This window comes from Microcaecilia unicolor, chromosome 13 (assembly GCF_901765095.1).
Source record: "Microcaecilia unicolor chromosome 13, aMicUni1.1, whole genome shotgun sequence".
Taxonomy (NCBI): Eukaryota; Metazoa; Chordata; class Amphibia; order Gymnophiona; family Siphonopidae; genus Microcaecilia; species Microcaecilia unicolor.
Genome location: NC_044043.1, coordinates 39608104 through 39628282, shown reverse-complemented (window position 1 = coordinate 39628282; position 20179 = coordinate 39608104). Strand labels below are relative to the sequence as shown.

The following is a 20179-nucleotide window of genomic DNA, read 5'->3' as shown; positions in this document are numbered from 1 at the left end:
TCTACCTCTGCTCGTCTCTCCCAATGCTTTTTGTAATCCAGAGACCGATAAACGCTCCCCTCGTATAGAACTAAAAAATGCCCTTATTTGGCGCCCATGTCCACTACTCAATTTCCCTTGTTCTAGAGATCTGACATAATGTGCTATCTGATAATACGCAAATTGATGGTTTTGGGTGATACCCACCCCCAAGGCTCCCAGCTCCAATAGTCGTCCCTTAGAATCTAGTACATGTTCTAATCTGGTGATCCCCATCGTTGCCCATCTACTAATTACTTTATTCTCCGTACCCGGTAGAAACTGAGGGTTGCCCTGCAGCGGCAGCAGATCTGTTTCCTCCGCTGCCAGCCCCCAGATCTCGTTTAACTCTCTCCACATTTGTCTCAAGGGTCTTACCAATATGCTATTGCTTACCCATGACGGGAGTTGTCGGCTCGGGCATTGTAACATGAAATATAAGTGGTATGGTTTAAAACATTCCTGCTCCAAACTACGGGGGGTATAGTCTTGCCTATCTAATAACCAATCACCCAGGTGCCTGAGTAGACTTGCCTGATTGTAACGGCGGAGGTTTGGTAGTCCAATGCCTCCCTCTCTCCATGACCCCATCATTAACTTCAAAGGGAGTTTTGGCTTTGATCCTCTCCAAATAAATTTCCTTACGTATTTAAGGATTTGATTTATGTCTTTAGCCCGTAATCTTATTGGGAGTACCTGAAATAAATATAACCATCGTGGAAACTCCACCATACGGAATAGATGCACTCTCCCATGCAGATTAAGTGGCAGGGCTCCCCATCCATCTAGTCGGTCCTTCAAAGCTGCTATCCTATTACCAATATTCATCATATGTATTTCCGATGTTTTTTTAGGAATCTGTACTCCCAGGTATTTGAGTGACTCTGATGCCCATCGTAGTGGGAACTCTGTTCCCCACAACTGCCTCACATTATTATCTGTGGCCAGCGCTAATGATTTTGAGTAATTTATTTTAAAACCGGCGAAGTCCCCGTATTCCCTAAAGAGTTCTAATAGGGCTTCCAGTGATCTTTTTGGTTGCGATAAATGGACCAACAGGTCGTCCGCGAAAGCAGATATCTTAAACCCCTCAGATCCCCATTTTACCCCCTCTATTTCTGGATGGTCCATAATTTCCCTGATCAATGGGTCTAGGACTAAGACAAATAGCAGGGGCGAGAGAGGACACCCCTGTCTCGTGCCCCTCCCAATCGGAAACAAAGGCGACTGTTCCCCATTGATCCATAAATATGCCTGTGGGTTTACATATAGGGCTCCTATCGCATCCTGGAAAGCCCCTTCGATGCCCATCTTTGTCAACACCGCAAATAGGAAGCCCCACACCACTTTATCAAAGGCCTTCTCTGCATCAAAACTGACCACCAGAGAAGGCCGTTTCTGTCTTTCCACTGTCTCCAAGGATGCCAACAGGGCCCTCACATTTTTTGCCACTGTTCTCCCTCGCACAAACCCAGCTTGGGGGGGTGCTATTAGTCCAGGCAAGAGTTTTGCCAGTCTATTTGCCAGTATCTTTGCATATAATTTAATATCACTATTTAATAGGGAGATTGGTCTATATGCACTGACGTCAGTGTCTTCCTTCCCAGGCTTTCGTAATAAAATTATTTTTGCTATATTAAGGGAGTCTGGCATTGTCCCAGTTGAGATCATGTGGTTATATAAATCTAACAGAGGGGGTGTGACCTGCTCCTGCAGGATCTTATAAAATGCTACACTAAACCCATCCGGCCCTGGCGCTTTGTGCAAATCACTTTGTTGTAAGGCCAGCATCAATTCCCCTTCCTCAATAGGTTTGTTCAGAGTCTCCCTCTGCTCCTCAGTGATCTTGGGCAAATTTTGGTTTATTAAATATAGGTTACTGTCTTCTACAATATCCGTGGGTTTTGCGTATAGAGCCCTAAAATAATCCCTAAATCTCCCTATAATACCTCCAGTTTCCTTTATGAGATTCCCTCCTCCATCTTTCACTTGTAGGATCCTTGAGGGCCCTTTCTTCCCTTGTACTAACCTGCCCATTAGTGCACCTGCTTTATTTCCATATTGGAATAATTGGTGTTTATAGTACATTTGCGTTTTGTGTGCTCTTTGATGAAGAAGCTCATTTAGGTTTTTCTGGGTTATGAGCAGCTCCTTCTTGTTCTCGTCCGTTACTTCCTCCCCTAATCTCTTCCTTCTCACCCGAACCTCCCTTTCCAGACGGAGGATCTCTTTATCCCTCATTCTCCTAACTCTAGCTCTATAAGCTATTACTTCCCCCCTCATTACAACTTTGGCTGTTTCCCAGTATAGCGCCACCTCCTGTCTGTGACCTCCGTTAAATTGTTGGAAATCCTGCCATTTTTCACTGATAAAAGGCTTAAAATTTGGATCTCTATACAGTTCAAATGGGAATCTCCATCCTCCCCTCCCAGGCCCCCCTCCCGTAACCTGTAATTCAAACCATACCATCGCGTGGTCCGATATCTCGCATGGGCCTATCTCTGCTTTTGGCACTTGGGAAAACAGTGCTGGGGATATGAGAAAGTAATCTATACGGGACTGGGTCAAGTGCGCTCTGGAGGTATGTGTGTAGTCCCTCTGCGAAGGGTGCAATATTCTCCACACATCTATCAGGTTGAGGGCTGAGCAAAGGAAAGGCACACCCCTTGATTGAAATCTATGCTGCAGACCCGGTTTACTACATCTATCCAGCTCCGGATCTATCACCATATTAAAGTCCCCTCCGAGTATTACATTGCCCCCCTGGTATGGGCCCAACAGTTCCAATAATTTGTTATAAAATTTCTTGTCATATACATTGGGTGCATATATGTTGCACAAAATATATGAAGTTGTGCCTATTTCCACTTCCATTATCACTATTCGGCCTTCCTCATCTCGTTTTATTAGTTTAGTTCGCATTTGCAGGCCCTTCCGTATTAGTATCAACACTCCTCCTTTTTTCCCTTGTGCTGGTGAGCCTACTGCCTGTTCTACCCAACCCTTCTGGAATTTGTTATGCTCTTTATTTGAGAGATGGGTCTCCTGGAGGAATGCTATGTCCGCTCTGTGTCTCTGCAGAGCCTGCAGTACTTTAGTACGTTTCACCGGAGAGGAGATCCCCCCCACATTCCAGGATATTAACCTAATTGGGGTCATCCTCTTGTTTTACAACCATTACAGCATCTGATAACTTTCCCATTCTGAAGAGCACCCCCCAGCCCCTGGGCACCCTCCTGTCTTTGATCTGCAGTTGCGATCCGTATGCGGCTGTCCAAACCAACAAGATAAATAATATATTTATAAAAAAAAAAACCCCTTGCTCTCCTAACTCCTTTCCATGGTTCCCCTTTCCCCTTCCCCATCTTCCCCCTATCCCTCCCTTCCACCACCTCTGTACTCCTTCCTTTCCTGACCTGTTGTTCTCGCTAGAGAACGAGTCACGCCCCCCCCCCCTTTCCCCCCTAGCGCTGACTTCCAGATTTGATATTTTACCCTTTGTTAATTATAAGTTTCTAACTTTTATACAGTCCTGCTTCCTGTTATACATAGTATTGGCCTTAAATTTACATCTTTTCTATGTGAGCTTAGGCACGGCCTTTGATACAGGGAACTTTGATACAGGTCCCTATAGGGGCCTAGATAATCCCTGCGGTGATATGCATTCTACTTTTCTATATAGTCCTTACAGTTCTGTCAGCATTATAGGTATTTAGTGTCTGGGCTTACTCCAACCAAGCCTTTATCACCTCCTTTTCACTGATCTCCTGGGCTGCTGTTCCGTGCGGCCTCGCTTCCTTCCTCCGGTCTCAGCTCCATTTTGTTGGCAAAGTGTAAGGCCTCCACATGTGAACTGAAGAGGTGTTGTTTGCCCTTGTACTGAATTCTTAGTTTGGCAGGAAACATTAGCGCGAAGTTCGCTCTTTTTTCATACAGGTTCTTGCATACTTCTACAAATTGCCTGCGCTGGGCTGCTACTGCAGTTGAAAAGTCTTGAAAACAGAGGACAGTGCGTGCCTCATACTGCACCTTGCCTCTCCCTCTCCATGCTCGTAATATTTCTTGCTTGTGGGTGTAATTGAGGATTTTACAGATTATCACACGAGGTCTTTCTGAGTCCTGTCCCGCACGGCCCAACCGATGTGCTCGCTCAATTTTTAACTCCTTCTCCAACCCAGGTAAATTCAGTACCTTAGGCAGCCATGTTTCAAGAAAGTCCCGCAGCTCTACTTCACGTATTGACTCCGGGAGCCCCACCAGTCTGAGATTGTTCCGGCGTGATCTATTTTCTAGATCTTCTATTTTAGCTTCCAGTTTGTTTAGTTGTTCCCTCATTTGTTCTTGCTTATTATCTCTCTGCTGGCACTGATCTTCCACATCCGACAGTCTCTGCTGAAACCCAGTCAAATCTGTGCGTAAGCTTTCTAATTTGCCGTCCATTTGCACTATTTGATCTGAGATTTTCTGTAATTTTTTGTCGACGGATGCCTCTAACAAAGCGGAAACCTCCGCGGCTATCTCTGCTGCCCAGGCGGAACTCACCGCTTCGCTCGACGCGCCAACCTCCGCCATTTTGTTTTCACCCGTGCGGCTCCTTGTGCTGTCTTTCCGGCTGATTTTTGTGGCCATTCCGACCCGAATCGCTGTTCGCTAGCCGTTGTGCACACCAGGGAGGTTTCCCGAGCCTTTCCAGCTCAATTTTGTGGGTTCTCTACAGATGCGTGCAGCGCTAGGGGAAGTTGTTTAACGAGGGGTCTCGGAGCTCTCTTAAGCGGCGACCTTCCCCTCGCCAAGCATCACGTGACTCCTCAGGGGCTCAGGAAGTTTATTCCAGGCGTAGGGTGCAGCGAGACAGAAGGTGCGAAGTCTGGAGTTGGCAGTAGTGGAGAAGGGAACAGATAAGAAGGATTTATCCATGGAGCGGAGTGCACGGGAAAGGGTGTAGGGAAGGACGAGTGTGGAGAGATACTGGGGAGCAGCAGAGTGAGTACATTTATAGGTTAGTAGAAGAAGTTTGAACAGGATGCGAAAACGGATAGGGAGCCAGTGAAGCGACTTGAGGAGAGGGGTAGTATGAGTAAAGCGACCCTGGCGGAAGATGAGACGGGCAGCAGAGTTTTGAACCGATTGGAGAGGGAAGAGGTGACTAAGTGGGAGGCCAGCAAGAAGCAGATTGCAGTAATCTAAACAAGAGGTGACAAGGGTGTGGATGAAGGTTTTGGTAGAGTGCTCGGAAAGAAAGGGGCGGATTTTACGGATGTTGTAAAGAAAGAAACAACAGGTCTTGGCAATCTGCTGGATATGAGCAGAGAAGGAGAGAGAAGAGTCAAAGATGACCCCAAGGTTTCGAGCTGAGGAGACAGGGAGAATGAGAGAGCCATCAACAGAAATAGAAAACAGGGGGAGTGGTGAGGTGGGTTTGGGGGGAAAAATGAGAAGCTTGGTTTTGGTCATGTTTAATTTCAGGTGGCGTTGAGACATCCAGACAGCAATGTCAGACAAGCACGCTGAAACTTTGGTTTGGATGCAAGGTGAGATATCAGGGGTAGAAAGGTAGATTTGGGAGTCATCAGCATAGAGATGGCAGGAAAAGCCATGGGATGAGATTAATGAACCAAGGGAAGAAGTGTAGATAGAAAAGAGGAGGGGACCAAGAACAGAACCCTGAGGTACGCTGACAGGCAGAGGGATAGAAGTAGAAGAGGATCCACCAGAGTGAACACTAAAGGTGCGGAGGGAGAGGTAGGAAGAGCCCTGGAATCCAAGTGAGGACAGGGTATCGAGAAGTATGCTGTGATCGACAGTGTCAAAAGCAGCGGAAAGATCAAGAAGAATGAGGATGGAATATTGACCTCTGGATTTAGCCAGTAATAGGTCATTGGAGACTTTAGTAAGCGCAGTTTCGGTTGAGTGGAGAGGGCAAAAACCAGATTGTAGTGGGTCAAGAATAGCATGTGAGGAGAGAAAATCAAGGCAGTGGCAGTGAACAGCACGCTCAAGTAATTTGGAGAGAAAAGGGAGGAGGGAGATGGGTCGGTAATTAGAGGGACAAGTAGGGTTGAGTGGAGGCTTCTTAAGGAGAGGTGTGACCACAGCATGTTTAAAGGCAGTAGGGACAGTTGCAGTGGAAAGTGAGAGGTTGAGAATGTGACAGATAAAAGGAATAAGAGCAGGTGAGATGGCATTAAGAAGGTGGGTGGGAATGGGATCAGAGGAACAGGTGGTACATTTTGAGGAAGAAAGGAGAAGTGTAGTTTCCTCTATAGTAACTTCAGGAAAGGAGGAAAAGGAATGAGGGGAAGGAGAGAGAGGGGAACGGACTAGTGGAGGGAGAGGTGGTGAGGTAGAGAATTCAAGGTTTATCTTTTGAACCTTGTCGTGAAAGAATTCAGCAAGGGTCTGAGGAGATAATGAAGGGGGAGTTGGAGGAGGGGGCACATTGAGGAGAGAGTTCAATGTGGTGAAGAGAAGTCAAGGGTTAGAGCCAAGAGAGTTGGTCAGTTGGATATAATAATCCTGTTTGGCACGTAAAAGAGCAGATTGGAAGGAGGTCAGCATGAACTTAAAGTGTAAGAAATTAGCAAGGGCCCGAGATTTCCGCCAGAGGCATTCAGCGGAGCGGGTACAGGAACGTAGGTAGCGGATATTAGAAGCCAGCCAAGGCTGGGGTTTTGTACGCCTTATAGGGCGGGTCATCAAAGGTGCAAGTGTGTCTAAGGCAGAGGAAAGAGTATTGTTGTAAGAAGAAACAGCCTCGTTGACAGACATGGATGGTGCCACAGTAGAGAGGAGGTTTGAAACATGGGAGGATAGAGATGAAGGGTCAATATCGTGAAGATTCCTAGATAAATTAGATAAGATAGGACGGGACTGGGAGGGAGGAGATTTAAGTATGAAAGTTATAAGATGGTGATCAGAGAGGGGAAGATCAGAGGCAAGGAAACTAGAGGGTGAACAGTTGGAGGAGAAGATGAGATCAAGACAGTGACCATTTTGATGAGTGGGGGAGGTGGAGCATAGTTGGAGATTAAAGGAGGATGTTAAAGCGAGTAACTTGGAAATATAAGAGTTGGAAGGATCATTAGCAGGAATATTAAAGTCACCAAGGATGAGAAAGGGGGAGGAAGGATCATGGAAGAAGGCAAGCCAGGCATCAAAGTCACTGAGAAAGGATGAAAGGGACTTATCAGGGGGACGATAAATGACCGCTATTCGAAGAGGCAGAGGAGAGAAAAGGCGGATAGAGTGGACTTCAAAGGAGGAAAAACAGTGAGATTTGTTGGAATAATGTATTGTGTTTTACATGCATTGTCTGTCAGCAATGTTTTTTTTTTTCTCTGTGATTACTCTGTGACCTCTGATGTGAATTGCCTAGAGAGGTCACACCCATGCAACTTCCTGTGGGGGTTAGAAACAGCACAGCACATGGAGCTCTAATGGTCTCTCCTAATCTGAGGATCTATGGTGTGAGCATCCATTACCATCTAAGCACATGGAAAGAGCTGATAAACCAAATGTATTATATTATGTATATATAAGCCTGCTGAATATATATCTAACTAAAACTGTGAGTAAACAGATGTTTTGTTAATTCAACTTTAAAGTGACTCAGCAGTGAATTATTCTGGGGTGTATGTGAGAGAGATGAAGAAAAGAAATTAACATTTCTAAAGCTGAAGCTGTGTGTATAAAATCTGCTAATTATTTACTACAAATAATCCAACAAAAGGGTTATGGGCCCAGCCCAGGAATTGAAAAAGGAAGAAGAGAAATATTACCAGGCAGTGAAAAAGCCAAATTTTTCTCTTAAGTTTTAAAAGAAAGATTCAGTCTGTCTCTCTCTCCCCCCCACACACCAAACAGAAAGCCATGGCTGAGGGAGGAAATTCACCATTTTTCCACTCTCTCAAGGTGCCTAAGTTAACTGAACATAATTATAAGCAATGGGAGCTAAGATTCAGATGTCTCCTTCAAGCAAAGAAATTAAGTATATGTTTAGACCAAAACAGAACAGCTGAAAATATGGCTGAATGGGACAATGCAAACTATTATGTGAAGTGCATGTTTTTTGAAGCTCTCTCAGAGAAACAAGCCATATTGGTGGAGGCAAAAGATACAGCAAAGGAAATTTTAGATAAACTGAGAACTATGCATGCAACTACATATGCAAAACAGCAACCAATTTGGTTGGCAGAGTTGAATGAAACCAAATTAAGGGATAAAAGTAAGTGTAATGATCACATTATGCATCTTATGTCTTCATTTCAAAAGCTAGAACTTTCTGGAATTCCCATGTGTGATGCATTTAAAAGAGCATTTCTTTTTACCTCACTATCAAAGAAGTTTGATGTTTTTAGGTCTGTAAATGAAGCCATTGAAGGGCAATCTTTTGAACAGGCAGCATCAAAACTGAGGCAGGAATGCATAATTAATGATTCTGAGGAGATGTGTTCTCAAAGACAGTCAGAGAGAAATGAAACAAATTTCTTGGCAAAGAATAGAGGAAGGCGGAGCTATGGGAAAACTCCACCCAAGGGCAAGCTGATTTGCTACTCATGTGGAAAGGAGGGACATGTATCTAAATGGTGTAAGGAAACACAAAACACCCCCTCTAGCTCACCTAAGCCAATGGAACAAAAGAATTTTCCAAGCAGGAAATGTACAAAGGACAATGATAAACATAAGAGCTTTCTAATGGCAGAAAAATCTTTGACTATGGTAAATAATAATTCAAATGAAAGTACTTGGATTTTGGATTCGGGGAGCACATGCCATTTAACCAATTGTAAGGATTTCTTTCAGGAAATGAGTCCAAAAGAAGGTGTTCTTCATACTGCAAACGCAGGGACTACTCAGATCCAAGCAAAAGGCATTGGATTCTTAAAATGCAAAGTGTCTAATGAAGTTAAAGAAATTCCTGTAAGTGATGTCTTGTATATTCCCCAAGCAGTTTGCAATATGCTTAGTGTATCTACATTAGATAAGAAGGGATTTGTGATTCATTTTGAAAACAGTAAGTGCACAATCTCTAAAAATGATGAAGTGTATGCTGAAGCTTTTATGCATAATGATATTTATAAACTGAGCATTTCAGGTGAAGCCTCACATATGGCGCAAGTAAGGAAGAATGATGGTAAATGTAGTCTGGAAATCTGGCACCGCCGCCTGGGACATCGTGATTTTAAGGTGATCCAGGATCTTCAAAATAAGCAACTTGCTACAGGCATTGAAATAAGTGCAGATACTGGTAAAATGGAGAAATGCATAGACTGTGTTACTCAAAAAAGGTGTGAGACCCTCATTTCCTGCATACACAGGAAGTAGGAGTAATAAAGTACTGGACTTAATACACAGTGACTTATGTGGACCGTTTAATATCCCATCATTGGGAAATAACAGATTTGTGCTAATATTCTTGGATGATTTCTCTAGATACTGTGTGGCCTATTTGCTGAAAGAAAAAAGTCAAGTCACAGACATGCTGAAGAAATACGTAGCCATGGTGAGCAATAAATTTGAAAGAAAACCAAAGGTTCTTCAGACCGACAATGGTGGTGAGTTCACTTCACAAAGCATGTGCACATTTCTAGAACAAGAAGGCATTCAGCATATCACAACAGTAGCTTATACACCAGAGCAAAATTCTGTTGCAGAGAGAAAATTTAGGTCACTTGTGGAAATGACCAGATGTATGCTGTCAGATAGCAATCTCCCTAAAAGACTATGGGGGGAAGCCATTCTCACAGCAGTGTACCTACAAAACAGAATGCCAACTAAAGGCGCTGAGCGCACACCACATGAGACATGGCATGGTAGGAAGCCAAACCTGTCACACATAAGAACATTTGGAAGTACAGCATATGCTCATGTACCAAAGCAAAGAAGGCATAAGCTGGATTCCACAACAGAAAGGGGCATTTTAGTTGGCTATGCTCCAGGACACAAAGGATATAGAATTTTGAATCTGAAAACTGGCATTGTTGGCATAAGACATGTTACATATTTTGATGAAAACAAAAGGGTTGATAAAGGCTGGATTATCCCAGATGAGCCTTATCATCCAGAATATGAAACTAGAACCATAATAGACATGCCAGTGTATATAAATGCCATACCAAGGCAGATGTCTGAAAGCAACTCATCTGTATCTAACGAGGAACAGGCAGAGGAAGCAGACACAGAAAGGATCATTGAAGAAGACAGTACAGTTGGAGAAGGGGAATCAATTGGAGAAGGACTCTCAGATTTAGAGGATGCGGAAAGGTCGGACCAACCTGTTGTCAGACGCTCATCCAGGGAAAACAAAGGTGTTCCACCCCCAAGACTGTCTTACCTAACAAAGTCAGCAGAAGCTCAAGAGCCCTTAACATGGGATGAGATTGAGAAAATGCCAGCAGAAGAAGCTGCTGAATGGCGTAAAGCTGCACAAGAAGAAATTGATGCATTGCATAAAAATAAAACTTGGATTCTTACAAAATTACCTCCTGGCAAGAAAGCTATAGGATGCAAATGGGTATTCAAGTTAAAAAGGAATGCACAAGGAAAAGTGGAAAGGTATAAAGCCAGATTAGTCGCAAAGGGATATCTTCAAAAATATGGAGAAGATTTTGATGAAGTGTTTGCACCTGTAGTGAAACACACGACAATTAGAACACTTCTGAGCATTGCAGTCTCAAAAGGCATGCAAGTCAACCACATTGATGTGAAAACAGCATTCTTCATGGAGATATAACTGAAGACTTGTACATGGAACAGCCAACAGGTTTCATAAATACAAAACAAAGACAGCTAGTGTGTAAATTAAACAAAGGTCTTTATGGATTAAAGCAAAGTGCAAAATGTTGGAATGACAAATTGCATGAAATATTGACAAATTTAGGATTTAAGCAAGGTGAAGCAGATAAATGCTTGTACACTAGGTGCAGAAACGGACAATATGCATACATTTTAGCTTTTGTTGATGATCTGCTCATTGCAAGCGAAAGTGAGCAAGAGTACAAGGACATTGTAAAATATTTAAACCAGAATGTTGAGATAAAAGAACTTGGTAATGTGTCATACTATCTTGGTATAGAAATTGAGAAACAAAATGACGGTTCTTATCTTCTAAGCCAGAAGCAGAAAATAAATGAGCTTATTGAAAGTTTAGGTATGCAAGATGCCCAAGTTGTAAGCACTCCCATGATCACTGATTTTCTGAAGGATGAAACAGTAAGAGAACCTTTACCAGATAACATCCAGTATAGATCAGCCATAGGTAAGCTTTTATATCTGACTACCACATACAGGGCTGATATAGCAAATGCAGTAGGAATTTTGAGCAGAAGGGTCAGCTCACCTACCAAATCAGATTGGACTGCAGTTAAAAGGATGGTAAGGTATTTAAAAAGTACCATTGATTGTAAATTAAAGATTTCAGCCAATAGTAATCCAAAACTAGTATGTTACTGTGATTCAGATTGGGCAGGGGATCATTCTGATTATAAATCCACAAGTGGATATGTGTTTATGTATGGAAATGTACAAATTTCTTGGGCCAGTCATAAACAAAGTATTGTGAGTCTGTCTTCTACAGAAGCTGAATATGTGGCTGTATCAGAAGCATGCAGAGAACTGATGTGGATTGAAAAACTTTTGCTGGATTTTGGAATAGATGAACAGAGACCAATCCAGATAATGGAAGATAATCAGAGCTGCATCAGACTGTCACAGAATGACAAGGTTCAGTCACGCACCAAGCACATCGCAACGAAATATCACAACGTGCGAGAGCTGGCGAAAGAAGGGGTTATCAGTCTACACTATTGTCACACCAGTGAGATGACAGCTGACATCATGACCAAACCGTTTTGAGAATCTGCGAACAAAGCTTGGACTTTGTATGAATTAATAATTGCATGACAGTTATGCATGAGAAGGGGTTTGTTGGAATAATGTATTGTGTTTTACATGCATTGTCTGTCAGCAATGTTTTTTTTTTCTCTGTGATTACTCTGTGACCTCTGATGTGAATTGCCTAGAGAGGTCACACCCATGCAACTTCCTGTGGGAGTTAGAAACAGCACAGCACATGGAGCTCTAATGGTCTCTCCTAATCTGAGGATCTATGGTGTGAGCATCCATTACCATCTAAGCACATGGAAAGAGCTGATAAACCAAATGTATTATATTATGTATATATAAGCCTGCTGAATATATATCTAACTAAAACTGTGAGTAAACAGATGTTTTGTTAATTCAACTTTAAAGTGACTCAGCAGTGAATTATTCTGGGGTGTATGTGAGAGAGATGAAGAAAAGAAATTAACATTTCTAAAGCTGAAGCTGTGTGTATAAAATCTGCTAATTATTTACTACAAATAATCCAACAAGATTGAGGTGGAAGAAGGGGTTGAAATCTGGAGGAGGGAGAGAGAAGTAGTCCAACACCGCCCCCGCGACCAGCAGGGCAAGGAGTATGTGAAAAAAGATAACCATCATGGCAGAGGGCTGCAACTGAAGCAGAGTCATCAGGGCAGAGCCAGGTTTCTGTTATGGCGAGCAGATGGAGGTGAAGCGAGATAAAGAGGTCCTGGATATAGGGGAGTTTGTTACAGATAGAGCGGGCATTCCATAGGGCGCAAGAGAAGGGCAGAGAAGAGGAGGGGAGTAGAGGAATAGAGATGAGGTTAGAGAGGTCACGGTGAGATCTGTAGAGTTTGGATAATAGTTGGTGAGGAGGGCCAGGATTGGGATTGATGTCACCAGCTGAGAGTAAGAGAAGGAGTAAAAGAGAGCGGAGGAGAGTAGGAGAGGTGTGGCCACGAAGGCGTCGAAGGCGAGAGGTATTTAGAAGGAATGGGGAAGGCAAAATGGAGGGAAGAAAGAGACGGAGATTAAAAGCCAAGAGGGAGGAAGAGGGTAGGAGAGAAGGTGAGGTGATGAAGTCAATGGATGGGAAGTGAGTTCCTGTAGCGGAGAGAGGTAGGGGGTGAGGGAAAAGATTAGGAAGGGACAGAGCTAGGAAGAGAATGTGAATAGGGGCCATAAACGATTAAGGTACTTTAGCAACTGGAAAAAGATTAGATACAAAGAGAAAAATGATCCTAGCCAAAAGGCACCTGGAAACTCTGTGCACTTGGAGAGAAGGCCCTGGGAAGATCGGGGTGGAACTGGAGTCACCCCGGATACAGCTGTGAGGAAATGCAGAAGGGCTGCAAGTCCTCCACAGCACCTGGTGGGAGCGCTGGGCACCTAGAGTGGAGGCCCTGAGTGGATCGGAGTGGACCTGGGTGTCACCCCGGAGAAGGCTGTAAGGATATGCAGATGAGCTGCAAGTCCTCCACAGCACCTGAAAGGCAGCCGGTGGTAGAGCTGGGCACCTCTCAGCTAAGGAAAGGCTTACCAGGGGTTAGGCCAGAGCCAGCATTCCTCCCCCTGAGGGTCGCCTGATCCTAGCCAAAAAGCACCTGGAAACTCTGTGCACTTGGAGCGAGGGCCCTGGGAAGATCGGGGTGGACCTGGAGTCATCCCGGATACAGCTGTGAGGAAATGCAGAAGGGCTGCAAGTCCTCCACAGCACCTGGTAGGAGTGCTGGGCACCTAGAGCGGAGGCCCTGAGTGGATCGGAGTGGACCTGGGTGTCACCCCGGAGAAGGCTGTAAGGATATGCAGATGAGCTGCAAGTCCTCCACAGCACCTGAAAGGCAGCCGGTGGTAGAGCTGGGCACCTCTCAGCTAAGGAAAGGCTTACTAGGGGTTAGGCCGAAGCCAGCATTCCTCCCCCTGAGGGTCGCCTGATCTAATCTAACTATCCACAGACTAGTAAGAACAGACAAGAATCAAGGCAGGAATAAACTAGAAACTGGAAACAGCAGAAGTGCACCATCACCCCAACATACCAGGGCCTTAGACGCAATGCAAAGGCAAAGGCAGAAAGGTTCCAAATGCCTAATAAGCCCAGTAGCAGCTGAGGCTTCAGCTGCAGCAATCACCAGACAGCTACGGGTGCTGATCAGGGTCAGGGACAAACAAGAAGAGTAAGTCTGGCAGCCTGGAAGATCCGGACTGGAATGGGCTAAAGTCTGGAACTGGCAGGAACAGCAAGACAGTCTATAGCAGTTCATAGCAGCCACCAGTTCTGGCCACCAGAGGGCGAGGTGAGCACAGACGTAACAGTTGTTTCCATGCTGCTGCAACAGCTAGCTTGCTTGCCACAAAAAGACTGCTGGCTAATTTGTGAGATTCTTTTTTTACTCCATGTGGTTTAAAACGTAATAAGCAATACTCTGCTTTATGGGGATGGCTGAAGCATTTGCTGGAGAATCTGCAGAATATCTGTCCAAAACTGATGAGATAGAGGACAGGTCCACCATAAGTGGTACATGTCCTCCACTGCTCCACAATTTCACCAGCACTGACCCATCCCAGAACATGTATAATACCAGTGATAGAATATCTTGTACCCATTTTCAATGAGATTAGCTGAAATTGATACCTTAAAAAGATACTTAAAACACGTCTCCTATTGGGCAAATTCGTAAGTGGATCCTAGTACAAGTTCCCATTTAAGAGCATAGTGTGGGGCAGGGGTATCTAAAGATAATAAAGCTATTTATAATCATGATATACAGTCCCACCCACTACTCTCACTCATGGCTCGTTCAAGGCAAGTTTCTACTAGTTGTAATTCACCCATCTATAAAGGTAGTCTCTAAGCTGATGATAATGAAACTCACGATGAGGAGGTATCCCATATTCTTCTTGTAAATCTAAGAATGATATAAACTCACCCTCCTCCCACACTTGACTCAATGTATATGTTAAGACTCTCATAGACTTATTACTGTAAAGTCATGATATCTTAGCGTATAACATTGGCACACCAGTCACACCTGGAGTCTCTATTATTTTTATGAAGCCTCTTTTATTTCAATAAATCACAGTTAATTTACTCAAAGACAGATGTTCAGAAGTGCTGCTCCAGGGCATGGAGACTCCTTAATCTGAGAGCTGTTGGACGTGGAGATCTGAGGAGAGGTAGCTTTATTGCAGGGGAGAAAGATAGTTGAACAGGTAGAAGTGGTTCAAAGCTGGGTGACTGAAATGTGCAATATCTCATTAGGGAGGAGATATTTTCAAGGTAAAAAACCAAGTTCATTGCAGGGAGTTTCAGCAGGACAGCTGTCTGGGCCAAGATGGTGCATGCCCCATGTCTCTAACAAGATGGTGAATGCCTCATGGCTGAAGGGACAAAGGGGTGTTGAGGCTTCAACACAGGCTCAGGGAGGAGCAGATAGAGACCAATAGGGACAGAGCCTGCAACCGGGTGGCAAGGGAGGTGCTAGAGGATAGCCCTCGATTGGAGAGAAAGGTCATACCTGGCTGACCTCCCAGGACAGAGATAGTAAGAATGACCAGGAAATGATAGCAGGAAGACAAAAGAGCCAAGTTTGGCAGAGAGAGAGAGGAGGTCTGGGCAGCCTCACAACCAGTAGTAAAAGTTCTTATTTAGACAGACAAGTGTGGTTGCATTGCCTGTGAACTACATTACACACAATGCCTTGCTCACATATCTTTGCCGAGGAAACTACAACAGTGAAGGTCCTTAGAAATTAGATTAACAATAAAAGCATTAAACATTTTAGGATCACATTATAAACTAGTGCAAGGCTGTCAGAGGACAGAACAGTATGTAGCTCCTGTTTTTCCCAATGGCGGTGAAATGAATCTAGCCATCCTGGAAGAAACCTTGGAATGAACCTAATTGCCATCTGTAAAAAATACTGCCACCCTGGGAAGAACTGCTGCCTCACCTTGCTCCATATCAATAAGGGACAATAAAGCAATGGGGGGGGGGGGCTCTACCCAGTATACTTAATAATTTTTAGGCAGCCATGCTATAGCCGAAAGGGGCATTGGCTCCCTTCCCGGTTTGAACAAAAGTGTGATTGTTGCCAAACGCCATGTAGTAAGCAGCTCCAAGTTCTCTTCTAAAGTGTTAAACATTTTCACGAGTAGTGGGACGAAGTGCCCTAAAACGTTTATTAAATTTATTCATAGACATATGGTCCCGGTGATTTGCCATTAGGCAGATCATGAATTGCCCAACTGAACTCTTCCAGATCTATAGCTTTAGAAAGCTCTTCCCCTGTAGCAGCAGCCATCAACACGTGTATCATCAGCTCAGTTAAATAGGTCTGGGTCTCATCAATATCAGGAAAGGTTGACCATCACATTTTCAAAAAGGCTTAGAGGGGTACCTGGCTAATAAGGTGGTACAACTTTGGACATCTGACTGGATGGACAAAAGAGGAAAAGCAACCTTTAAAAGTGAAGATACCTGTAGCAGGTTCTCCAAGGACAGCAGGACAGAAATTCTCACATCTGAGTGATGCCATCCGAAGAAGCCCTCAGCAGAGATGCTTCCCAGCGTTCTTTTTCTAGAAGCCCTTGGGACTGTCCACTGTGCATACAACATACCCTTCTGCCCTCCATCATCATGCAGGGCCAGGGCAGTTTAATATACAAGCTGATAGAATACAACTACTAGGGGAGGAGGGCAGGGATGTGAGACTAGTGTCTTGCTGTTCTTGGAGAACACATGCTATAGGTAACTTTGCCTTGTCCTAGGACAAGCAGGACATCATATAGTCACATCTGGGAATACCTAACTACCAGGCTGTCCAAAACAAAAAAAAGAAGAAACTAGAACATGCCTGAAACAAGCAGGGCCGAGAACCTATTTTCCATGTATGTATGTATGTATGTATGTATGTATGTATAGTGGAACTGCCTGGCAAGAAACAAAATGGGCCTAGGGGAGAGGCATTGGATTCTAGACACTGAGCAAATGCTGAAGAAATGTCTGACCAAACCAGCTGTTGCATCAGGACTCTTATTCATCAGACAATGACCACTCCAGATGGCCTTCATTGATGCTTGATGTCAAGTATGATGGAGACACTCAATATCAATTCATCTCCAGAGTCTGGTGCAGTTCTGGTGCTCATTAAGACTAATGCTTTCAATGCTGAAATCAACAAACTGGAATGCCAGAAAGGTTTTCTTGGTTTTCTCTTCTATGAATCCCTCTCTAACATCTGGAAATACAGAGGACAAATAGAGGGATCATGGTTGGGTCCCAGGCTTTGCAGGTACCAGTTAAGTGTATCTGTAATAGATATGGTTTTGTTTCACTAGAAACACCTTTTGAAACTGCTGGAGGTGTTCTTAGATATGTCATTCAGAAAATTAGCCAAACAAAATCAATGACACAATGCTGAAAAATATCCTCAGCCAGGGGAAAGCTGACAAGAAAAAAGAATGGAAACTTAGAAAATGCCAGAAAACTCTAACTAGGGTGATAGTAGGATGAAAATATACCTGCATGGCAGTGACACGACTTACAGACAGGATAAATACCAATAAAAAAAAAATCACTGAGCTGTGATGCAAAACACATCTGCTTGACTCTGTGGGAAAAAATGACTGAAGGGGGTCTCCCATAACAATGGCAGATGGGAACACGCTTACTTGTGTGGTGGTACCTTCTCAGAAGCTCTGGACAGTGCTGAAGAAAGGTTCCTATGCAGGCTCTGTTGGATGACATCACTATACATGAGGAATAAATATCCAACCTCTTCTTGGAGACTGCCGATGTACTGATTTTCACTGGCTGTGGAATTCGTTGCCAGAGAATGTGGTAAAAGCAGTTAGCTTAACAGGGTTTTAAAAAGTTTGGTTAATTTCCTAAAAGTCCGTAAGTCATTATTAGGATGGACTTGGGAAAATCCACTGCTTATTCCTAGGATAAGAAATATAAAATCTGTTTTACTATTCTGGGATCTTGCTAGGTACTTGTGACCTGGATTGGCCACTGTTGGAAACAGGATACTGGGCTTGAATGACCTTAAGTCTGTCTCAGTATGGCAACACTTACATACTTATGAACTTCTGGAGATTAGTCTGTAATCTTGGGATACTATTCACCCGATATTCAAAAGGGTTTAAACCCCACTGAGCAATCTGGCACACAATATTCAGTGGCACTTAACAATAAGTGGCAATTACAATAAGAAAAAAGCATTCTAAAAAATATATCATGCAAAGTATTTGATGTCAGAAAGACAGGAAAAATTATCTCAATTTGCAATGTTCTCCTCTCGGGTACAAACTTAGAATGTGAGCCTTCTAGGGTCAGGGAAATACCTATTAAACATCTGAAAAGGCATGCACTAAATAACTTTTTTTTTTTTTTTAAGGAACAGTTATGCTGCTCACCTCAGTTACGCTGCTCACCATTTCCATAAACCATCCCATAATAGATGTAAGTGCACTCCTTCTGGGAGGAAATGTAAGTGTACTCCTTCTGGGAGGAAACTGCTCCATTGATTTCTCCGATGGTTCATGAGAAGTTGCATTTGCAAGAGTCATCTCATCTGGGCTAGGGGGGCACCCCTCTCTTTGTGATGCTTCCATGTCACCAGGCACTGTTGTAGGATCCTTTTGGCTATTCTTTTTCTTGGAAGAAAGAGAAGTTTCAAATGATGGAGGAAGTGCTAGCAAATCTTAAGGGTAATACCAATCATGATAATGTGAAAACTTTTTGAAACAAATATGTCTTCAATCTTTTTCTGAAGTACAGTAAATTACTTATCATATGTATTTCATTCTATATAGTAGGGCTGTACCAAATATTTGTATTCAGTTTGGTCCTGAATAGTGCCCGAATACTGACTTAAATTCGAATACAAATAATATGTGGATCTAATGTGATAAATCCTACTGAAATAAATACTTGGTTTCTGATTTCACATTGCTTCTTTTATTATTTGTTATGCTAAAGCTCAGTGCCCATTATTTGTATTCAGTATTCGCCCAAATAATATTTTTCATTATTCATATTTGGCCGAATAGTAAATTATGCAATTCGGTACAACTCTACTATATGGAGGGGCATAATCAAAAGGGGCGCCCAGGTTTTCCTGAGGACGTCCTCACAGGACGTCCCCGCGAAGGGGCGGGGAAACCCGTATTATCGAAACAAGATGGGCGTCCATCTTTTTTTTTCGATAATACGGTCGGGGACACCCAAATCGCGAAATTTAGGTCGACCTTAGAGATGGTTGTCCTTAGAGATGGTCATCTTCCATTTCAGCCATAATGGAAACCAAGGATGCCCATCTCACAAACGACCAAATGCAAGTCATTTGGTCGTGGAAGGAGCCAGCATTCGTAGTGCACTGGTTCCCCTCACATGCCAGGACACCAACCGGGCACCCTAGGGGGCACTGCAGTGGACTTCACAAATTGCTCCCAGGTGCATAGCTCACTTACCTCGTGTGCTGAGCTCCCCCCCAAAACCCACTACCCACAACTGTACACCACTACCATAGCCCTAAGGGGTGAAGGGGGGCACCTAAATGTGGGTACAGTGGGTTTCTGGTGGGTTTTGAAGGGCTCACATTTACCACCACAAGTGTAACAGGTGGGGGGATGGGCCTGGGTCCGCCTGCCTGAAGTGCACTGCACCCACTAAAACTGCTCCAGGGACCTGCATACTGCTGTCATGGAGCTGGGTATGACATTTGAGGCTCGCGAAAAATATTTAAAAAGGTTTTTTTAGGGTGGGAGGGGGTTGGTGACCACTGGGGGAGTAAGGGGAGGTCATCCCCGATTCCCTCCGGTGGTCATCTGGTAAGTTCGGGCACCTTTTCGAGGCTTGGTCGTAAAAAAAAATGGACCAAGTAAAGTTGTCCAAGTATTCATCAGGGACGCCCTTCTTTTTTCCATTATCGGTCGAGGACGCCCATGTGTTAGGCACGCCCTAGTCCTGCCTTTGCTACGCTTCTGATACGCCCCCATGAACTTGGGTCGTCCCCGCGATGGAAAGCAGTTGAGGGCGCCCAAAATCGGCTTTTGATTATGCCGATTTGAGCTACCCTGGGAGAAGGACGCCCATCTCCCAATTTGTGTCGAAAGATGGGAACCCTTCTCTTTCGAAAATAAGCCTGATAGTATTCTCCAACACTGGTCCAACAAACGTGAACATACATTTATGTATCCCAGTCAATCAACTTGATTTTACAGTTAGTACATTCAAATTTTTTCTTGCCTCCAGATCTCAATGTCCTTGACAGATCATAAATCTGTAACATGGCGGGGAAAGTGACATCAGCAA

General features: G+C 43.9%; 1 protein-coding gene across 3 annotated transcripts in view; it reads right to left on the bottom strand.

The window, feature by feature from the left end:
- The window catches only part of LOC115456712 (P2X purinoceptor 1-like), a 218197-nt gene that overhangs the window by 34677 nt on the left and 163341 nt on the right, over positions 1-20179 (bottom strand). For 2 of the 3 annotated variants that reach the window (XM_030185967.1, XM_030185966.1), the window contains exon 13: positions 18280-18519. In XM_030185967.1, coding sequence (XP_030041827.1) covers positions 18280-18519 — 240 coding nt within the window. Of the gene's footprint in view, positions 1-18279; positions 18520-20179 lie in introns of those variants that run through there. The other variant, XM_030185968.1, reaches the window with a different exon arrangement.